At 37.3% G+C, this 21,623-nt stretch overlaps 1 protein-coding gene across 1 annotated transcript in view; it reads left to right on the forward strand.

The window, feature by feature from the left end:
• NT5DC1 (5'-nucleotidase domain containing 1) overlaps positions 1-21,623 on the forward strand; it is a 121,609-nt gene that overhangs the window by 78,062 nt on the left and 21,924 nt on the right. The window contains exons 7-8 of the mRNA XM_056487421.1: positions 588-762; positions 5,184-5,281. Of these exons, the coding sequence (XP_056343396.1) occupies positions 588-762; positions 5,184-5,281 (273 nt within the window). The remainder of the gene's footprint in view (positions 1-587; positions 763-5,183; positions 5,282-21,623) is intronic.

Here is a 21,623-nt window from a genome sequence, read left to right on the forward strand (position 1 = left end):
TTGGAACAGGTTTTTTTCATCTGTTCCTAATATCCCAAATACTTACTTACAAATACTTACTTTGCCGGTTTATCAGCCTTTTATAGATAAAGTGCTACTTGAGAAAAATGCAGAAATAATAAAATGGATGTTCTGACCAGTCAATGCTTATGTGAAGTGTCAGAAGTAAGTGAACAGGTGTTCTTTGGAATTTTAGGCCCTTACTACTTTCTAAACATTTAGCTCATTTCACAATCACAAACTAAGTATCCAAAAATTGAGAAAACACAAAAATAAATAATTATTTCCTGCATGAAACTATAATCTAAAATGTCTTTGCTATTAACTATTATAAGCAAAAGAACATCAAACAAAATAATTATGAAAATTCCACAATAAAAGAGTAAAGTCATGCCAACTTATTTCTGCGAATTCTCTTGATTTGATTGGGGGTTTTGGTTTATATTATGTTACAATCCAGAGAAAATTTTAAACTTTGCTTTGCCTTATTTTAACTGTATTGTTTGCACATAAAAGGATATCTGTTGTGTGGATTAAGTGGTTTGTGAGCAGGATTGGATAACATAATTTTGTTTTAAATTTTTTAGAAGACTGTGGGATGTATTTCCCAGAAGTGAAAAATCATCCAGACAAGTATTTACAAAGATGTCCTGAGTCTGTAAAAAAGTGGCTGAAACAACTGAAGAATGCTGGGAAGATTCTGCTGTTAATTACCAGTTCTCACAGTGACTACTGCAGGCTTCTGTGTGAACATGTTCTTGGGTAAGTGCAAAGTCCATTTCAAGTTAAATCTGCTGAACAGCAGCTGGAGATAAGCCTGAGTTATTGGGAAGCTAATCTGAGTTTTGTTTATGTATGGTGAATTATTTGGTTTTCTGCTGGCCCCCTCACTGGTGGGGTGGTAGAGGGTACTTGAGACAATGTAGTCCATCTGTGAGTCTGTGAGCTGGATGTGACCCACAGCATACTTACAACCTGCATCCTTTTGGAGGCATCATGATGGGATTGAAGATTCCAGGGAATTATCTTTCAGGCCAGTATCCTACATACTAACTGATTCCTGATTTTATTGTAAACTTTTGCTAGACTGTCGTATTTAAGTCACTTATTTTCTTGCTTCTCCAGCAGGAAATGCAACTAGTATTACTATTGCATTTCCTTGCAGTAAAGCTGCAGGAAAATCTTACCAATACTTTTTCCATTAGTGCTTTCCAAAAGATGGTTGTGCATGAGAAATGTGCTTCATAACAGCAGAAAAGATAAAACAGGTGGTTCATTGCACTTGGCAACTGCTTGAGATTGTAGTTGCTGATCACAACAGCTTTTTTTAGCATAATGTTAAGAACATGACTGGTCAAGTTAAATTCAGTGAAATTCAGCAGAGCTATCACTTACCTACAAAAAAGAAAATTAATCAGTGATGCAAATAGTGAGGTGGGTGACAGAGTGAGACTATGAATTTATTATTAATCAAAGAAATAAAGTAGTTCAATATGAGCCTACCTTGGCTATCAGGATATGCTAGAGAACAGCAGAATGAATACAGCAACACTGTAAGAAAACCATGGATAAGGTAAAAGACAGAGCTACCTTCCAAAACCAGTCCTGCCAGTATCACTGCTCTTTTGTACTCTGTAGGCTAAATGCTAAAATGAAGCATCAACTGTGCCAGTTCTCACTGCTTTGCTTGAACATTATACCTGCTTGTTTGAGGGGCAAATCTGCCTCCTGACAAAAGCCAATTCTCCTTTATGAGCAAGATGCCTGTGAATTAACTCTTTTGTGTAAATCTGTCTAGTTATTTCCTAAATGAAAATTTGGCAAAAAAAGTAAATTCTTGGCCACATATAAAGATTTTGGCTCTCTGTTCCGTGGTGAATAGTGTTCAGCTGTTTAAGGTAGCTGTAGAAATCCTGCTGGAAGACAGTAAGCAAGATACCAGAAACTATCAGTTGCCTTTCAAAACACCAAAAAGATAACCTGCTAGAAGGATACTGCATCACTCTCTCTTTCCACAAAAGTGTAGGATGTTCCATGGTATTTATTACAATCACATTTTCCAATGATTTTGGAGACCTGAGTACTCCACTGTCCATTAGACTTCAGTGAAGTGGGGTTGTTTTCCTGAAAATCTAAATTTTTTATTGGTTTTGTTTGTTCCATGCCGCTCATATCAGACAAAACACTCTACATTCCTGTGCTGCTTTTTGCTGTACTGGTTTACACCCATTATCTCTGCTCTTACCAGGCTAACTGGTTTTTATTCTTTACATCAACCCTGCATTTTATTCTTGATATCAACTCTTATGAATTGCACCTACACAGTCTTTTATTTTCTATTCGTACTCCTTTCAGTTAATCAATATGATACTGAAAAGCCCAAAATTGTATAAATATGAATATCAGAGATGCATGTGAAATTTTAGCCTCTTACTCTTAATATAATAAATATAATATAAATATAATAAATAATAAACCTTGTAGCTCTTTACTTTTTGCACTTTAATAAAGAAGCTCCTTTTTGGCTAAGAAATTATTGTCTTCATAAAGCTTGTGGTGGGAAGTTCATGCTTAAGTGTATAATTTACCATTTCATGAGCAAAATATCCCAGTTGTGTTATCTGACCAAGTTGTCCTTAACTAGAACACATTTTGGTAGGGAGAGGAAATGTATGAAAAAACCTCATTTTGAAATAAAATGAGAACTGTTCCCCAGCCAGAGCACAGACATACTGCTGGGATCAATATATAAGACATGTAAACCTTAAAAAGCAAGTGCCAGTTCATTCACACAGCAGCATCTTGGTGTAACTTTTCAGTCTTACCTGCCATAAGGATGCTGACCAGTTAACTGAACATTTAAGTGTTGGCAGGAGCACACCATCATCACATAGTCACTGAAGTTAAGTGAATTTCACCTTTTCAGGAATGTTAGCTACCTAAAAGTGAGGAACTTTTTGAAGCTCGTCATTTTGTTTCCCTCTGTGGTTAGTGGAGAGAAACCACTGGGCATTATCCTCAGCAGTTCCTTCTGCATTGTAGAATTAAGTCTGAAATAAGTGGGATGAATTACCTTTCAGGAGTGTGGATGTTTTTCCATTGGCTCTGTCTGTGGTGTCAACCACTGTCTGAATTCAGAGAGCAATTTTTGAGAGGTTGAAGTTATGATACATGTATAAGATACATCCTGCCCTTTGTACTAGCTACTTACTGTGACCTCAGGCCACTCTACCAATCACAGGCAGTAACTGGAACAGATTGCATGGTTATATATAATAGTAATGCAACAGAGTAATGTAACACAAAGTCTCTAATAAAAACAGTAGCTTTGTACATGAGATTGAATATAATGTTTCAAAAAAGGCCACAGCTAACCATTCCTCCCACCAAGCGGTTTTTCCACAGATCAATAAAAAGTTACCAAATCTTCTGGAACGTCTGTTTGTTCTATTTCAATTTTTTTGAACAAAGCACTTGCCACTTTTTCCACAAATCAGAGAATCATAGAGTCATTTAGGTTGGAAGAGATCCTTGAGTCCAAGCATTAACCAAGCACCTTTGTGTTTGCCACTAAGCCATATCATCAAGTGCCACATCCACACATTATTTGAACTTTCCCAGGGAGGGTGTCTCCACCCTGGACAGACTGTTCCAATACCTGACCTTGGAACAAAATTTTTTGTGAACAAAATTTTTCATAAAATCAAATCTAATCCTGCTGTGGTGCAACTTGAGGCCATTTCCTCTCACCTTCTCATTTGTTTATTGTTTTTTGTTGTGCTCCTGAAATGTTTGCTTTGTTTTGCAAATTCATGCCTAACTTACCCATGGATGGATTATTTGCACCAGATGCTAATTTGAAAAGTTTATCTCTGTTGATACTTTTCACCTGAGGACAGAAGAACCCAGCCTGTTTACTCAGCATCTGGAATCTTCTACATGGAAACAAATTTTAAAAACACACCATTGTAATATTTCATATTGATTATTTTAAAAAGGCAAAGGTTTACATATGGTCACAAGTGGAGAAAAATTAGAGAAAGCCAAAATTCATTAGAGAAAGTAAATTTAAAGGACTTTTATTTTAAGGCTAGAATGTAATTTTGAGCACAACCCAAAAGCTGTCTCTCATAAGGGGAGCATTCAGTTTTTGATAAGATATCTCAGTCCCATGGAAGATCATGAATTATTTAAAACTGATATAGTTAACTGGTTTATTTCCAGCAAATTCCCTCTAATGCTGATAGCATTTCAGTGTCTGTGACCATCCTGGACTTGCCATCTGTGATTTCTTTGTTCCATGCAAGAGTATCCATCATTTTTTGTATGTTGTAGGCAATTAAGTCACCTAAGCAATGAAATATTTCTAATAAAATAAAGTACCTCATAGATGAGGAATGTTTTCTTATATGCCATGCTGAGACATTCAAGCCCATTTAAACTGATGGGATTTCCACAGTTCAGATAAAAATCTGTATATATGGATCTAATGATCATCAAAAAATCTGAATTTTGTTCTGAGATTCAGCTGGCAGATGAAGACTTGTAGCTGGTCGCTGTTTATTTGTAGTCACATGTCCAGCCTCCATGTAAGCAGCAGGGATGTAGTGAGAGCAGCCAGTGGAGTCTGAAGAGGGAGTTCAGCTATCAAAATGGTGCTTCAATTTTGGAACATGTGAAATTACACTCTAATTTTCATTGGCTGTAAATTAGATCTCAGTTGTCTGCCAAGGGTATCTTAGGCTTATGCATACCTTCAGTATGGATACCAGCAATATAAGCACCTGTGTTTAAGTGTCTTCAGTTACTTTCTACCCCATAACTTCAGATATTCTTCTTCGAAAAGAAAATCCCTCATTTACAACTTTCTGTCCATGTCTATGCATATGTTGCCATCTCAGATTAAAATTATATCATCTGTTACATGTTCTTCTGAGATCAAGGAACATCTTTTTACAAATAATGAGTGTTCCCAAAGATCACTCACTGTGAGTTTGACTCTCTTGACAACCTCAGGAAAAAAAAGAATAATAGTCACATTGAACAAGCATTGAAAAAGAAAAAGGCGACAGAAGCAAGTGCCTTAAAGAAGTACTCTGATATTTTCTTAAGTCTGAAAGGGTATTTCATGACATCTTAACTAATTTGTTGGTTTTACTAATTATGTTTAATTTACTTTCTAGGAATGATTTTGAGGAATATTTTGACATTTTGATCACAAATGCTTTGAAACCTGGTTTCTTCTCCCTTACACCAAACCAAAGACCTTTCCGAACTCTTGGTAAGTTGCAGCTGTAAGTTGCTTCTCATCTGCTTATGTCTGGGGGCGGGGGGAGAATAAAAATTAAGGCAACTGAACACTGGCAGTGGGGTGGGAAGTGAACTAAAATTCTGTTAAGACTGAGGAGCACAGAGAACTTAAAAATTAACGTGTTGAGGACAATTAAAAGACAGAGCTGTGATAGCAATTAAAATTACATTGGGGCTCAGAAATTGCATCTGTAATGAAAAGGAATCTTTTTCTTTATTGTGCTCACAGGGTCATACCCAGAAAATGAAATTTAATTCTGGGAAAAAAAGCAGAAATATTTAAAGAATTTAAAGGAAATTCAGAGAACTGTGCAAATAAAATTGTAAAGCTAAAGGATGGAATTTATGACAGAAATCTGACAGCATTAAGTGTGTTTCTTTTGGCTAAATAATGACAGAGTAGGTGAAAAGGAAGTGCCCCTATACTCACTTAATTTAATTAAAACAATCTGAAACACTTGGCAATGTTGTCCGTTAGGTAACTAAGGTTGTAACACAGGAGGTTTGTAAGAGCAGTGAACTACATTGAACTACAAATAACAATTTGTAAAAACAGTAACTTTACTGAAGACAGTTAATTTTTCCGTGTTTTGGTAAAGACCTTTATGATTAAGTTACCTGAAAATTAATATTATAGCCAAAATATACCAAGATATTGCCAAATTATGGTTTATCATTTTATGACAGGAAAGTCAGCGTTCTAGCCCAAAAGAAATTTTGCTAGTGGAACTTTTACAGTAAAACTGAAATAAGCAGCAAAAATAAATATTGAAACTAACTTTTAATGTTTCACATATTTATATAGGAAAATAAGAAGTATCTTAGGTGTGATTTTTAAAGGATCAGTTCAAATAGATGTCAAGTTGACAATTTGAGAAAAAAACAATCTCAGTAGGGAAATTGAAACTGTTTGTATGAAAAGAGAGAGGGGAGTAAAATCATAAAGAGTGAAAAAGGCTTAGTTCTGCAACCATTTTATTTAGTTTCATATAAGGTGAATTGAAAATAAAATGTAATACACTTTGGTTTTGTTTTAAACAATTTGCTTAGCCTGACTTCCTGAGGAAATCCTGCTGTGTCCCTCTGTCAGTAATTCAGCCAGCAACTTTTGGAGCTGTTGGACAGCTTCAGTGAATTTAATAGACAGCCAAAAAACTCCAGGATACTTTGATGAGGTGGGGGGTTTTTGAGCAAAAAAGGGCAGAATAGAGGAAGACCAAGTTACTCTCTCCGTTGATAATATGTAACACTGGCATAATCAGCACATTACACTGTAAGGACAAATTTTCATGACGCTGTTTCTTTCTCTGCTTTCAAATAGGAGCAGCTTTATCTGGAGTTCTCTTATTGACTTAGTGGTTTTCATTCAGTTTGTATCTTGGCAATGCAGAGGGGCTCGAATGTTGGTCAATCACTCGTTGCGTTAATACCTTTTTAATGCAAAATAAAGTGTCATTTCTGCTCTGTATGTAAAATATTTACTTCTCTATGTAAATAGATAAGGGACACAAACGTAACTAAAGCAGTCATCAGATAAATAATTTGTTGAAACTACTAACCCAAGAGTATATCTTTTTTCTTAATATGTTTGTATTTGAATGACAGTAACTGGTTGCTTCTGAAAGACCAGCCACAACATTCAAAGCACAGACTTGGACACACAGGACAGGTTTTTAGAGACATGTTTAAAAGTACCATAGAGCTTGTTTAAGAGTACATGAGGTTTAAACCATAAAAGTAGGAGCATTTATATGAGAAAATGTCTGAAATAATAATGCTTTTCTATAATGTTTATTTTGCTGCTCTACCTCTGTGTTCCTCATAGCAGCTGAAACAGTATACGTTGACAGGGAGCAGTTTTCCAGTTTTCAGAATTTTTTTTAAGGCTTTCTTTCAGAACCACTAAAAGTTCAAAATTTCAATTTCTAGTTCCTTTCTTTTTGTTGGCACTACAGACTTCAGGCAGGAGCAAAATTTCCATATTTTTCATTTGAAAAAGTAAAAATCTATAGGTGGACATCATAGTAAATATTTTCTTAAAGCACAGAGACTAAAATTTTGCTAAGGTAATTTAGGGGAAGAAAGCTTTTTCTAGGAAGAAATGTGTTGTAGAAAATGAACTGGCATAACTGCTTGTCATTGTTACCCATTTCTCCATGTCTGAATCTCAGCCATGTTCTTCCAACCATCAGTAGGTCTGAGCTGCAATAAATTCCTAATGATACCATATTTTATTGTGTTATAAATGAACATAAGGATAAGGTCAAAATATGGAATGTGTTCTTAATTTAAAAAATCCCAAGTGTTACATTGCGTACTGGAGTTAAATGTTATTTATCTATAACAGGAATTCTGCTGCAGATTTACTAAAGGAAAGGTTTTGAAGTTTACTAAAGAGAAGGATAAATTCTTTTCACTGACTAAGTTCAAAAGGCAGTTGTATTCAGTAGGCATTTGAAGGAGAACAAGAAACAGGATGAGATGACAGAGGAGGCATTGTCTGGAAATGTGATATTGGGTAACAGCTTTGAAAAAGTGTTTTTTTCAGTAGACAAGTAACTTTAGAGCTAATCCATTTAGAAACCATGAAAAATTATTTTAATTGCTCAATTAAAATTGCATCACTACTTCATTTTCATTTCAAGATGTGCATCATTTAAAGCAACTAAAACACTATTTGAAAGCCTAAAAGATTTGTGTGACTGGGGCACTGAAAAGCACAATAATAATTTATTTAATTTTGTATAATTGTCTTTCAAAATACCATTCTGTTATGGAAGGAACAGTTTATATGTATCTTTACCGATTTTAAGCTACACTTATTTTGACCCTGCAAAACAGTTTTTATAATTAGGGGTAACTTATGTAGCAAAGGATGTATTTTATGAGAGCAGTGCTGTACAAAACAATACCGCAGACTTTGCTACCATAATATGAATACTCCATATATTACTTGTTATTCATGAGGTTGTATTTTCTTTTACAAAGGGAAATTCTTCTCATGGTTCTTGAAAGTACTAAAAATATCTTCAGCTACAGGACCTAAGGATCGGGTTGAAAATGTTTGTGTAAATCCTATGTTGACAAGGAGGGATTTTCTTTGCTTTCAACAGCTACATCCAGCTTAAAATAACTTCTCATTCCATGAAGGGCTTGAAGGAATATAAATAGAAAATACAGTTGTGAATTATATGATAATCTGCAATACATGAAGATTTCTGTAACATCTGACAACAGAGCTTTCCCTTTATCACATCACTATTTAATGCATATCAAATTACTAGCCTGACTGCCAGTCCTTATCATTGGCAAATATATCTTTTACAATCCAAAATTATAATTGAAATGCTAAAGATAACCCTTAAAGATAATTCCCTGGAAGCCTTCCCTAAGTCTGTATTCACAGGGAAGTCTGCTTGGCCTTAAAGAAAGCTTATATATCTTTATTTTCAGCTCAGTCACAGCTGTCTTTTCTGATCTGTTTTTTGGAGATTTTTCCCCTCATAAATTGAAAATGTATTGCTGGCTGTTCAGTGTCTGAATTTAAAACACCCACTTAAAAACTTATGTATAGCCTCATGTGTATGTGTATCTATCTGTACAGGCTGAAGACAATCCTATAGATAGAGTGCCAGTGAATACCACATTTCAAAGCTTGCTTTCAGTTACATTTCCAGGCTGTCTGCCTTGTTTCTGTCCGTCTTAAGGTGCCTTTACTGCACAGTGTAGCTTCCCATTTAAGAAACTTTCAGTCCTCTGATTTTCTAGTAACTGCCATTTTAACAATTCTATGCAGAAGCTTTTTTCTTCCTTCATTCGTTCTTCCCTACCCTTTTAAAAATACTAGAAAATTCTATTAGCCAAAAGGACCAATTAGAAAAGAAAATAAGGAGACAGGATATAAAACACCATACCTCTGGACTGAATAGCATCTTTGGTTATTAGGGTCTGCAAGGCTTCAGAAGGTGGTGATCCCATGTCTGGCACTTGAGTTTTCTTTTGCCATTTTTGTGAACAACTGGGTTTGGCTATGTCAAAGATGGGCTGGCAATAGGATGTCCACTGTTAGGGAAGGGATAAAGCATCTTGTTCTATACCCAAGCCACCACTGAGAAATAATTCCCTGCACTTATCTCAGCCAGGGATTTTCATTTTATCCATGGTTTCTGGGAAAAAGAAGTTTCTTTTTAAGCAACAGGTTAGTATGGATGATTATATAGACAGATCTTCATATTGTGATAGAATCTGTCTGGTTTTAATTTTTATTATGAAAAACTATAAGGATTATGGACATACCTTATAAAGATGTCAACTTCCTTCAGGTAATACCCTCTTTGGCAGCATGATCAATGTCTGACTGCATTTTCTGAAAAGCAGGCTAGGGCAGGCCAGTCGGGCTGACAGTAGGAGACACATAAAAGAAATTTCATCTCATATACCAGGGTTTATTTTCATACAGATATTCATATTCCACTAGAGAAGCTCAGAGATTGTTTCAAAAACTCCACAATGTCAGGCTTCTTGGCTGAGTGTTTCACCTCCTATCATTTGTTTAAATGATCTTAGTCTAAAACTATTCCACTTTGTGTATTGCCTTTGCAAAGATATCGACACTCCACAGATTGTTTTTCTGACAGTGTAAACAGCTGCCTCAGAGACTTCTGGTTTCCTGATATTATTTATGTCCAGTAGACAAACATTTAAAAAATCAACAGATGTTACCTTGTAATGAAAGGGACTTACCAATTTATCTTTTTAAGGATTGCTAGATAGTGCCTGTGTGTATTTTAAATCAACACTTTGGAAATCATTTGAGAATAGAATATTTATGTAATACAAGAGGCACTGCAATTTGCACTGATAGTGTATGTATCCACTACTACACTGAAACTAATTAACTGGTGGAAGTTTGTCAAGCTGTGACTATAGTACTGAGACCATGTGGAAGCCAAAGAATGACTTCCCCTTACAGCATATTCCTCTTGGCAATCTGAGCTGAGAAGCCATTCCTTTTCTTAGGAAGAAGAGTGGAGTGAGTGTGTTTTGTTCTGTTTGTTTGGGGTTATTTTTTGAATGGGCTTTACTGGTACTTGCTTCAGAAGTTCTGTGAGGCCAGTTTGTCATCGCATCATGTATATAAATTTATTTATACAAATTATGGGTTTCACTCAGGCGTTTTACAGCACATCAGAAGGTGGAGGTTGAGCAGCAAAACTCTGGTTCTGTTTCTACCAGGAAGGCATTGTGTTGACCTGAATACAGCCACTCACTGTAAACCTGAAGCACAGGCCAAGGGCTGGGATTTCAGCTGATGCCTGAAACTTGCCATGGGAGGTACCTGGTTATCAGCTGAACCAGCCAATGTAAATTGAGTTTGGTGCTCCTTCTTGAGCTCCTTTGGCTCAACCATATTAGCCAGAAGAGCCACCAGGACACAGGCTAATTCTTTAACATTTACTGTTTGCCTAAGCATTGAGGATTATGCAATCTCATGGTATGTGTGGGTAGGGATTTCCACCCATCCCCTCCAGCAAACCTCTATCAATACTGCAGCTTCAACCACATTTGAGTCTGGCCTAGCATTCTCAGAGATATTACAGCCTCAGTGGGCTGGAGAGGAAAAGATGGACCTATCACTGCCAACTCAGAGAAAGACTGTGGTATAAACTTCCCCTAGGTTCCATATCTTAGTATCCATCCATGAGAGCCTGGCTACATCCATGAGAGCCTAGCACAGCACAAAACAACTTCATAGGAAGATAGTCCCCATTATTTCCATTGTTGTTCATAGACTCTTTGTCTATTTGAAATTATTTTTAAAAGAAAAAAATTAAACCGTGTTTGAAGTAAGGAATCTCTTTGTTGCTGAGTATTGAGAAGAATGCTGAGCTGCATTCTCCAATGCCCATCCTTCTTTAAAATAAAAAAAATTATAGTAAATGTGTCAAGCTAAGGTCTTTTTATGTTTACATAGTGTTCAAAGTACCTCAAAGTATAAAAGGAATAAGAAGTCATTCATCCAAAAATCAAAAGTGAGAAACTGCAACTTGCTTCTGCATAAAGACAGCAGGGGTTGCTTCAGCTGATTACCTTTGATATAAAAATTTGGCACAGAGCTGATAAGAATATTACAGAAAGCCAGTTCAAAGAAAGTTAAAACTGCTGGTTTAAAAGCATGCTATCTACAATATTCCTTTTGTTAAAACTGAAAAACATGTTTAGCATAATTGCCAAGTACTCCAAAACAAAATTCTTTGTGTATAGAGAGTATATTTTCATTTTAAAAAGGAGTTACAGTAACTACTGCAGTAACACCACTACAGAACCTAGCTATTGATTATATCATGGATATTCAAGGCCTTGAAGGATAAAGCTCAAACCCCTTTTCTTTAAGGCACTGTGCAAGGATGTGATAAGAGTCAATTTCTTTCTTCAAGGAGCCCACAGGCAGACCAGATAAACAAATGGTAGAAAGACAAAAGCATTGGCTTTTCTGTTTGAGCTAAGGAACCAAGATATTGAATGACCTTCCCTGAAGCATATCTCTGGCAGATATGCATATTCACCTAAGATATCTACTGTCCTAATCCAGAAGCAGTGAAGAACTGTAAACTGAGTTTGAATAAGGACTTGTCAGTCTTGACTGTGAAAATCCTTTTAGCCCTTTTTAAAGATTTAGCAGAATGGAAAAATTGATATTATTTCAATTAATTCTGCTAGATTTAATTTTTGTGGTTCATTGATATATCCTTTATAATTTCATGGAATTGGACCCATGAACTTTATGTGTTCTATACTGAAATGAATCAAATTATTCAATAGTTATCTAGTAATTATTTCAAAATATTGGAAGTGATAAGCTAGTCGTTTATTTTGGAAGACAGCTGAGTACCAGTGGTTCAGGCCATGTTTATGTTTCATTTTAATGAAAGAAACTTCCTTCATAGAGAAGCATCTCAAATGCCTTGAAACACACACACCATGGATTGGGAGGTCATTAAAAGTCAACATCTATAGAAAATCCTCAGTCAGTTTTCTGGTCACCTTCTGGTGTTGTTTCTTATATTGTCTTTTACTTCAGGATGCTAGCAGAGAGTAGAACTGTGGTACAGTCTGATCTGGATTGTACCAGAAAGGTAAGGCAGGGAAACTTCCACACTTAGGAAGCCAAATTAATCAAAAAAATGCAGCTTCTTTTTACAGCAGAATTAGCTAAGGGCCTGTCAGCCCAATCCTCTCCTGACAGTGGGTGCCCACAGAACATAAATTGCCATAGCCTAAGTCTGTGTTTTCAAAACCAAAGCCAAAATGCCTAAATGACCACTTTGTATTCCAGACAAAACTTTGTTCAGCAAACAGACCATCTGGCTTAAGGGAATTCTTCTCCAAGACATGAAAATCTTATTAATAGGAGATGATTTTTTTTTCTTCACATTCTGTGAGAAAAACAGACAACGTTTAGAAGCAAAGCAGTGAGCACTCAACTTAGACTACATTTATAGTGTGATAATAATATGCAATGCATAAAAATGCTTGGGATTTATGGAAGAATTTACACTGAATACCCTGTTCTGTATGGCAGACAAAAGCAAATGCACATTTCTATACATGAGCAAGGCTTGCCAAGCCTACTGTTATTATTCCTGAGACTAGCTCAGCTGGTTAGAGCATGGTGCTAATAACACAAATGAATTTGTTGTAGCAGTAATAGCACCCATTCTGAAATAATACCTTGAGTTCTCATGCTTATGTTTCCGTAGAAATGCTAAAGAATGTCTAGCAATTTTTTATACAAATAATTTGATTCAATACCCACAATTCTAGACTAGAAGTGTGGAATTATGGTTGTGAATATCTTTTCACCTTTGTTCTCTTGTATGTCTCTCAGCACATACAAGAGTGTCCATCAAGAGTGTCCATGACTAGGGGGGAAGAACTAAATTAAAAACTTCAAAAGACTGAAAGGAGCACTAAGGAGACAAACCATGCACAACTCAACAGCTGTTCTGGCTTTAAGAGAATACATACTTTCATTTGATTTGTTTTAGGCAATTTTATTATCAGATGGTTAAACAGATTTTATTTTGTCCATGTAATAATAAATGCCCCACTGGGAAGCTTACATAGATTATTACCAAACTCTATTGCCGTTTCTAAGTAGGATGTTACACCATTTGTAGCTTATTCAAAACCTCGGGTTTTTTCTTGTCAAATCTATATCAGAGAAATGGATCATTTTAAGAAGCTATTTTTTAATATGGAGTTGCAAGCCTCTTATTGTCATGGTTTCACCCCAGCCAGCAGCCATGCCACTCACTCACTCCTCCACCAGCAGGATTGGAGAGAAAATCAGAGGGTAAAAGGCACAAAACTCATGGGTTGAGATAAAGACAGTTTCATAGCAAAAGCAAAAGCTGTGCACTCATGCAGAACAAAACAATTCACAGCTTCCCATGGACAGGCAGGTGTTCAGCCATCCCCAGGACAGCAGGGACTTGAGGAGGCAAACTCCATCACTCTGTGTCTCCCTTCCTTCTTCCTACCCTCACTTTATATACTGGGCATGATGTCAGCCAGTCTGGAATACCCCCTTTGGTCATTTGGGGTCACCTGTCCCAGCTGTGTTTCCTCCCAAACTCCTATGGCACCTCCAACTTTCCTTGCCAGCATGGAAGTACTAAGAGCAGAAAAGGCCATGACTCTGTGTAAGCTCAGCAATAACAAAAACATTCCCATGTTCATCACTGTGCTCAGCACAAATCCAAAACATAGCCCCCTGCTGGCCACTCGGAAGAAAATTAACTCTCCCCCAGCGAAAACCACCACAGTCCCTGGAACAAAAATTGACTCAGAATTGCGTTGTAAGGGTGCTGCCATATCTCAAAAATTAGAGGTCTATTTTGAAATAGTGAAATATCAGGAATAGCTACAGAAACCACAGCGTGTAGAAACTGCTGTCTATCATTTATCCTCAGCCACCTCCCACTGCAGGCAAAGAAGGGGCAGCAGACCTGGTCCATGGAGAGCCTTGCTGTGCCCGACCAGCAGTGCCTGCACGGCACAGGAGGCACTGCCCCACTGACCCAGTGCTGCTCTTCCTGTTGCAGAGCCTTCACACCGTGTTTCTGCACCAGGGTCTGAATCCCAGCTGAGCAATGAATTAGCTCATTGCTAATTATAGACCTGCAGTGCTGATCAAGAGCCCTAAGGAACCCAAAGGTCTTGCAGAAGTGGCACAGACCCTATCGAAGAAGGGATGCCTGAGGGATGGATCAGTACAAGTTTGTAAACTTTACTGGTCCACTAACGTATAGTGCAAACCAGTGAGAAATAACTTCACACTATATTTCTTAAAACTATGTCAAAATCCAAACAGAATTCCTGGAAGAAAGAAAAATTACCTGTGAAATGGGGGACTTACCAGTATGATTTTGCAGCGAAGAAAACATTCTTTGACATTTATAACACACATGTAAACAATACATGATAGAAGTAAGGAGTTTTATTCATCCTTACTCTCCATGAGGTTTTGTTCATTTTTAGTCTTCATGTAATTGTTGTCATCTTTAGAATTCAAAAGAAGTAGATTATTAGACAGAGAACCTCATAAAGAGTTACCTTGTGATTTGATTCATTAGAAATTGGAATTGAGGCAGTTTGTAGTAAAGCAAAAGTAAAATTGTATATATTGATATATATGTACATTCCTGGCAGAGCGAGAGCTGGCAACTGATGCAGAAAGCTTCCCTTCAGCATAGTTTCCATGAATCTGTATGTGCTGGTTTTGATTAAGGAGCTTTAGAGTTCTCTTGTGTGTTCTCCATAATGTCAAGCTTTTATGAAGGTTAGTCTGTAGCATTGGTTTTTGCAGAAAGCACATTTTGCTTTTTATACTGCAGATCTGCTGTTTGAAGCAAGTAGTGAAAGGACCCCTAGGAATGAGCTGAGAGTACATGGAGGAATCATAATCAAAGCCTGGGCTGAGATCTGCTTCAGTTTGATATGACAGCTGATCTCTGCCTCAGTTTTCCAGTTTCTAGATACTGCAGCTTACACAATGCTTATGAAGCACCCAGGAGAACTGAAAAGCACTAAGTGGCAGAGGAGATCTACAACAAGCAGCTGATGTGAATTTATCACACATGGGGTAAATATCAAGTTTGTAGAGACTCACCTTGTTCAGAAGCAGTTCTGCCTCTCTCACCAAGTACAGTGAAATAATAGGTCAGAGAATATAAAAATGGATATTTCTTGGCTGGTAAGCGATCATGGGACACTGCATTGTTTAGGTGAGCCTAAGTCCTCCATAGCTAAAGTTCCAAAAGGAATTAGTTCTTGCAACCTGACAGCTTAAAACCAAAAGTGATGTACCATCTTCTTCCTCACTGTCTTTGTTCTTCAATGTGTCTTTATTATTCACATTGGGCTCCAGATGTCTTAAACTTCAATATGTATGCTGCACCTTTTTCTAGGCAGAGTTAGTGACCCCCGCACTTTTTCTCTTCGTTAGCAAACATGTTCATTCTAATTTGATTCTTATCTGCTGTAAAACCACTTCATATATTATTACTGTCCAGATTCCAGGTGCCTCTGTGATACTGCCAGACTAAGGCTGAATGCTCCAAGATTGTTATTTTTTATGGAATAATAGTAGCAAGAGATTTTATCTGTGAAATTCCTGCATAGAGAGATCTGGCAGAAATCTCTTGGTTATGAGAAACATTTTCATATAAACATCCAAGTGGTTTTGCAAGCCACACAAAATGCACAGATAAAGAACTGGAAAGGTAATCACAGATTGGTTTGGGTTAGAAGGGGGCCTTGAGGATCGTCTAGTTCCAACCGCTCTGCTGTGGACATGGACTCCTTCAGGTAGACCAGACTGCTCCAAGCCCCGGCCAACATGGCCTTGAATACCTCCAGAGAAGGGGCATTCACAGCTTCCCTGGGCAACCTGTTCCAGTGCATCACCACCCTCACAGTAAAGATTTTTTTTCTAATATGTAATCTAAAGCTAGTGACAATTTAAAACATTGTCCTGTCACTACATATGCTTGTAAATATTCTTGCCCCATCTTTCCTGTAAGTTCCCTTCAAGGACGCAGTTAGGTCACCCCAAAGCCTTTTCTTCTCCAGGCTGAACAATCACAGTTTTCTCAGCCTTTCCCCATAGAAGAGGTGCTCCACACCCCTGATCAACTTTGTGGCCTTCCTCTGAACTCACTCCTATAGGTCTATGTCCTTTCTGTGCTGAAGATCCCAGAGCTGGATGCTGTACTCCAGGTGAGGTCTCAGGAAAGATATTGGGGGGGGACTGTGTCAAAGGCCTTACATGAGTCCAGGTAAATGACATTTGTAGCTTTTCCCTTATCCACTGTTGTAGTTACTCCATTACAGAGAGCCACTAGGTTGGTCAGACAGGATTTTCCCTTGGTGAAGCCATGTTGGCTATCTGGAATCACATCCCTGTCCTCCATGTGCCTTAGGAAGTGTCAGGGGAATAATTTCTCTTTTGTTTCTTCAAAGACTCTTTCCTACAAATCTGTCATGTTAGTCTTCTCTTCAAAGGATAACTAAATATACTTTGCCAGAAAGGAATATTTTCCATTTTTACTTGCCATCTCCAGCCCAGCAGCATTGTTCTGAGATTTGCAGTGGCTGTTTCACATGTAAGAGCTCTTCCTGTTTGTTAGAACATTGATTTCCTAACATTTTTCATTTTGTTTATTAAATATGAAGTTGTACTGTATCTCAACAGATCCTATAGGAGCAAGTGCATGTATTGATTTTCATTATGATGTTACCTGGCACACCTGGCTCCTTAGCAGACCTTAAACAGTTTCTTAAGTCTTTGCCAGTAGTTCTAACCCTGTCATACTCTTTGTCCCTCCTTAGAATTCATCCATGACTGTGATCCACAGGGCCATTAAATTGTCCCCAGACCTCAAGAGTGAACTTGTCACACTTCTGTCTTCCATCACATTCTCACACCTTCTCCTTCCCTTATTTTGTAATGCTTTTATCTAGAAGGAATAGTAATAATATAAAATGCGGTAGAGACTGTAATAAAATCACTCTCATTGCAAAAAAAAATTGCAAACACCACTGGGATTCATTGATATACGTGAACAGAGATATGACTCCAAGGGGAGAGTCTAAAGTCAGTGTTAGGTCCCAACCTCTTTCAGTGCCTCTTGAACATTTCTTTAGCAAAGGGAAAAAAATATAAGGCAGAAAATAGATCAGGAAAAAAGTGTATTTGTTACTGAACAAAAGCACCCAGTGTGATTGTGGATATGTTTCATATTCTTTCATATCTATTATTTTAAACTGTTAGTGGCAGTTACTGTATTTTCTAAGAGAAAAAATGGTCCTTAACTATTCAATGCCATTATATCGTAATTAAATATTCTTTTCTTTGACTGTTATTTGAAGTGCCAAGTATTATGAATAAGCTAGAAAAATACTCACTATTTAATACATATATGAAGCAATGCTGAGGTAGTGTCTTCCCTGACAGCTGTATTCAAATGGGTTTAATATCAGTACAATTTTTACATATGTAATGAAATGCATCTCTTCTACCATGAGATAAAAAGAATTCCTGAGTCAACAGAAGCCAGAACCCCTCTCTCAGTAGTCTCAGATGTTAGCTTTTATTTCCAGAGAAAAAGAAGGATTATTCTAAGGCACCCAGTTCTCCTTAGAAATACTGGGTTTGGGTGGGGTTCTTCTTTTTAATTCCCAAAGCTGAGCGAGGCTTTAATATCCACTATCTGCAGCTATACTTGTACAGTTACTAACAGGCAGAGAGCTCTGTGAGTTTGTTTATTTGTTTATTTGTTTTTAATTCCCAAATTTGTTTTTCTGCATTTAGAATCTTAAGTTAGTCCTTAAAGGCTGATATAAAACTCCCCCCTTTCAGAGGCAGCCAATATTTGCAGCTGGAACTTCAGACAGAATAAATCAATAAAATTAAAGTAGGTATTTGAGATAGTGTAATAAGACAGGAAAAAAAGAATTGAAATACTTATAAATCATAAATCAACCTAGTTGTATAAATAGTTTTCATATAAAAGTTAATGAAAATGTCTATTGTGTAATCCAGGTAAATTAGTGTGTGCAATAACTATGCATACTCTTGTCTCCTACACAATCATTATTCTCTTTGAAAAAATGTATTTTAGGGAATTGAAAATATGAAAAGATAAGGGTCCTTGCAGCAGGGTCCCTATATTGCTTTGTGGGGGTATGAAGTATTAAGATACAGGGGAAAAAGTTCTTAGTTTTTCTGTAACTGAAGATTAAAGAACTTTTTTCTTTTTTTGCTCCTCGAGGTTGTTTTTTAAGTCTAAGGCCAAGGTAAATGATGGCAGGGAGTTTTTCCCCATTACACTTCAGTGTCAGTTTTCATTGGGGAAAAGTATGGTCCAAGAGCAAATTTCAATTTTCCTTATTTCAGGAGGTATTACTAGGGAGACTTAAAAGGTTCATATAAACTGGAAGACTATAGACTACACAGTGCAAAGAAGATGCTTTGTGTGTCTCACTTTGATTTTGAGAAATTGAGACATTTTCCTGAAGTGACAGGTTAGGTCAGAACTGTCTGATGGCCTTCATCTCATCTTCTCTGTTTCCCTCCATGTTCTGCTTACACCCTGGTAACAACAGCTGAGGAGAGGTGCTTGAACTGAACTGTATATTCCTGGAATGTTTATGTCAGGGTTTTTTCCCTCAATTACCTACCTTTCCTAATTTATTTAAATTGGAAATGCTTTCTGGAAAAGCCTGTCTCTCTCCGTAATTATTAAGGGATCTCTAGGAAGACTGTTATGCTAATTTTAACATGGTTATTTTTCTGAATATGAGAAGTTCCTCCTTTATAAGGCTCTGGATCTTTTTACAAAACTAATGAGATCCAGAATAAAACTGCTCTAGAGAGGGAATTATTTCTTTTTGTGCCATTTTGTACCTTTCCAAGATCCCAGTTTAAAAAAACAAAAGAGAACACAAAAACCTTTACAAAATATCTGCAATGAAGAAGTGAAATTATGCATTTAGCCTTGCAGAGTGGAAGTTTTCTTATTTAGAATTGCAATTAAATAAAATTATGGAAAACTCTTGCCAAATTTGCACATGAACTACAATTAAAAATTAACTTGCAGGAGAGTCATTTTCCAAAAAGTGATTTTTCTTTCCTGAGAAAAAGACAGCCTTGCTTGTATTTCATCATATCAGTGTTTCAAACAGAAAGGCTTTGTTAGCCAGACTGTTCCTGGGAAGACAGAAAGTTAATGCTTTGACAGTTTTGAAAACAAATTACTTAATCTGTAGGGAGCTGTTATTTTCAGTTCCTGTAACAGAACAATCAAAACTTTCTAGAGAAACTAACTTGCTTCTCTGAAGAAGCTACTGATTTTCTTATAAACAAGTAAAAGTTCAGAGAAGCTTACTTGCTGACGTCTCTAAAGGAACTACTGATTTTCTTGCAAACAAGTAAAGCTTCTGTCTTATCTCTACATAGCCTGTTGCTTGGCACAATTTAAGGAGTAAGGCTTAATTTTAATAAAAGTATGAAAGGTTTTGGTAAAACTAAAAAATAAAAACTTTCTTTTTTTTTAATTTCTGCTCAAAGGATTCTGTGGTTTTTATATATGCCTGGAGCAATTTGAAAATACGCTATTTTGTACTTTAATCTTACAAAATAGTGGAAGGATATAAGTCCTTCCTGAGAAAAGTAATTGTTAGTAAAGTGATAAACACTACTTATGAATTATTATGAAATAGTTTTTGGGTTTTTTTCACAGGGTGGTATCTAGTTTTTTTCCTCAGCTTTATCTGTGGTTTCTTCCAGAGCATTGCCAGCTTTTAGTAGTACTGTTATTTAGTCCTCCAGATGATCAAACACACATATGCTAGGTGGGATTGCTAAACTTAAGAAAGATGTAAATTTTTAAATCATGTTCCAGCTTTCAAAATTGAGTTTTTACTTTGATTAGTCCAGCTTCCATCTCACCAACCATAAGCCTCCCCCAAAAATGCAGAACGATGCAAAGAGGAGGTGATCTTCAGGCTTTTTCTGGGCTGGGGGGGAACAAAACACCACAGATTGGACTGCCAGGAATGGAGATGGCCAAAATCACTTTGGGAAGCTTTAACCTTTCATTTCAGCACATCTTGTCAAGGGAATAATTTGTTCTTTATCATTTCCCTGCAGTCAGACAGGGGACTGGGAAGTGCGGATGCATGAGCAGATGGATTTCACAGCTGCTTCCAGGGCACAGAAGTAATTCAGGGATGGCAAAACACACACTAATACCACAGTGAATCCTGGAAACCACACAAAAAAGTCTATACACAGGAGTTTGGGATGATACCCTAAGAAGGGTGCTCATAGGGTATGAAGTTTTGCCTCTGGGAATCTTGTAAGTGCTTGTTTTCATGGAGAACATACCCACAGGGAAACTCCACAGCTTATGTCATCCCATCTTGCTGTACCTTTACAATTGGAAGAACCCTGTGCAAGTCCCTTTGTCCTTGTAAAACAATGCACTTTCCTGCCATGATTTCCCTTTTGGAATGGAGTTTACCTTTCTTAAGTGAGCTCAAAATGTTGTCCAGAATCAGACTGTGTTTGCAAGTCTGGAACATAACCTAGCTTTTATATTAATGCCCTCAGGGTCTGAAATGGCATTATTTTAAATTGCAGAGAGGCATATCAGTGTGATAGTTGTGGACCATACCATGGGTTTGTTTTACAATAGCCCCCATGTTGGTAACCAGAGCTTCAGATGCTGAACACACGAGCCCATCTGTATGAGGTGCCTGCAGGCTGAGGGAGCCCACCAGAGCTGCCCATGGGCAAGAGAGGCAGGAGCAGGTACAGGCATGAGCAGTGACAAGCTGGCACATGTTTTTCATTCTACTGCTCAGCTCAAATGGAAAAAAAAAAAAAAAAAACAGTAACCCTAATAGCCAGTCTGACTAGGTCTGTGTGGAAATGGGTTGAAGGCTGTCCAGGGAAAGGCAGAAGGACAGGCTATAGGTGAGCTGTATGCACACTGTAGTTAAACCCAGCACACTTTTGGCTGGCAGGGCCTCTGGGCACTTGGAATTGCTTTCTTCCCCTGGTGTCTGCCCAGTCAAGTTGATGTGAGCTGTCCTCAGGCTCTTTGGTGAGTCACTAGCAGGTACTGGCCCCAGTGTGTAGCCAACACTCACTGCAGGGCATCCAGCTGGAAGAGCAGCAAGGGATGATGCCTCAGGGGTGGTGAACGGATGAGAATTAATCTGGGTGTAGATGTGGCTCAGTA

The sequence above is a fragment of the Oenanthe melanoleuca genome, chromosome 3 (genome assembly GCF_029582105.1).
Source record: "Oenanthe melanoleuca isolate GR-GAL-2019-014 chromosome 3, OMel1.0, whole genome shotgun sequence".
NCBI classification, from domain to species: Eukaryota; Metazoa; Chordata; class Aves; order Passeriformes; family Muscicapidae; genus Oenanthe; species Oenanthe melanoleuca.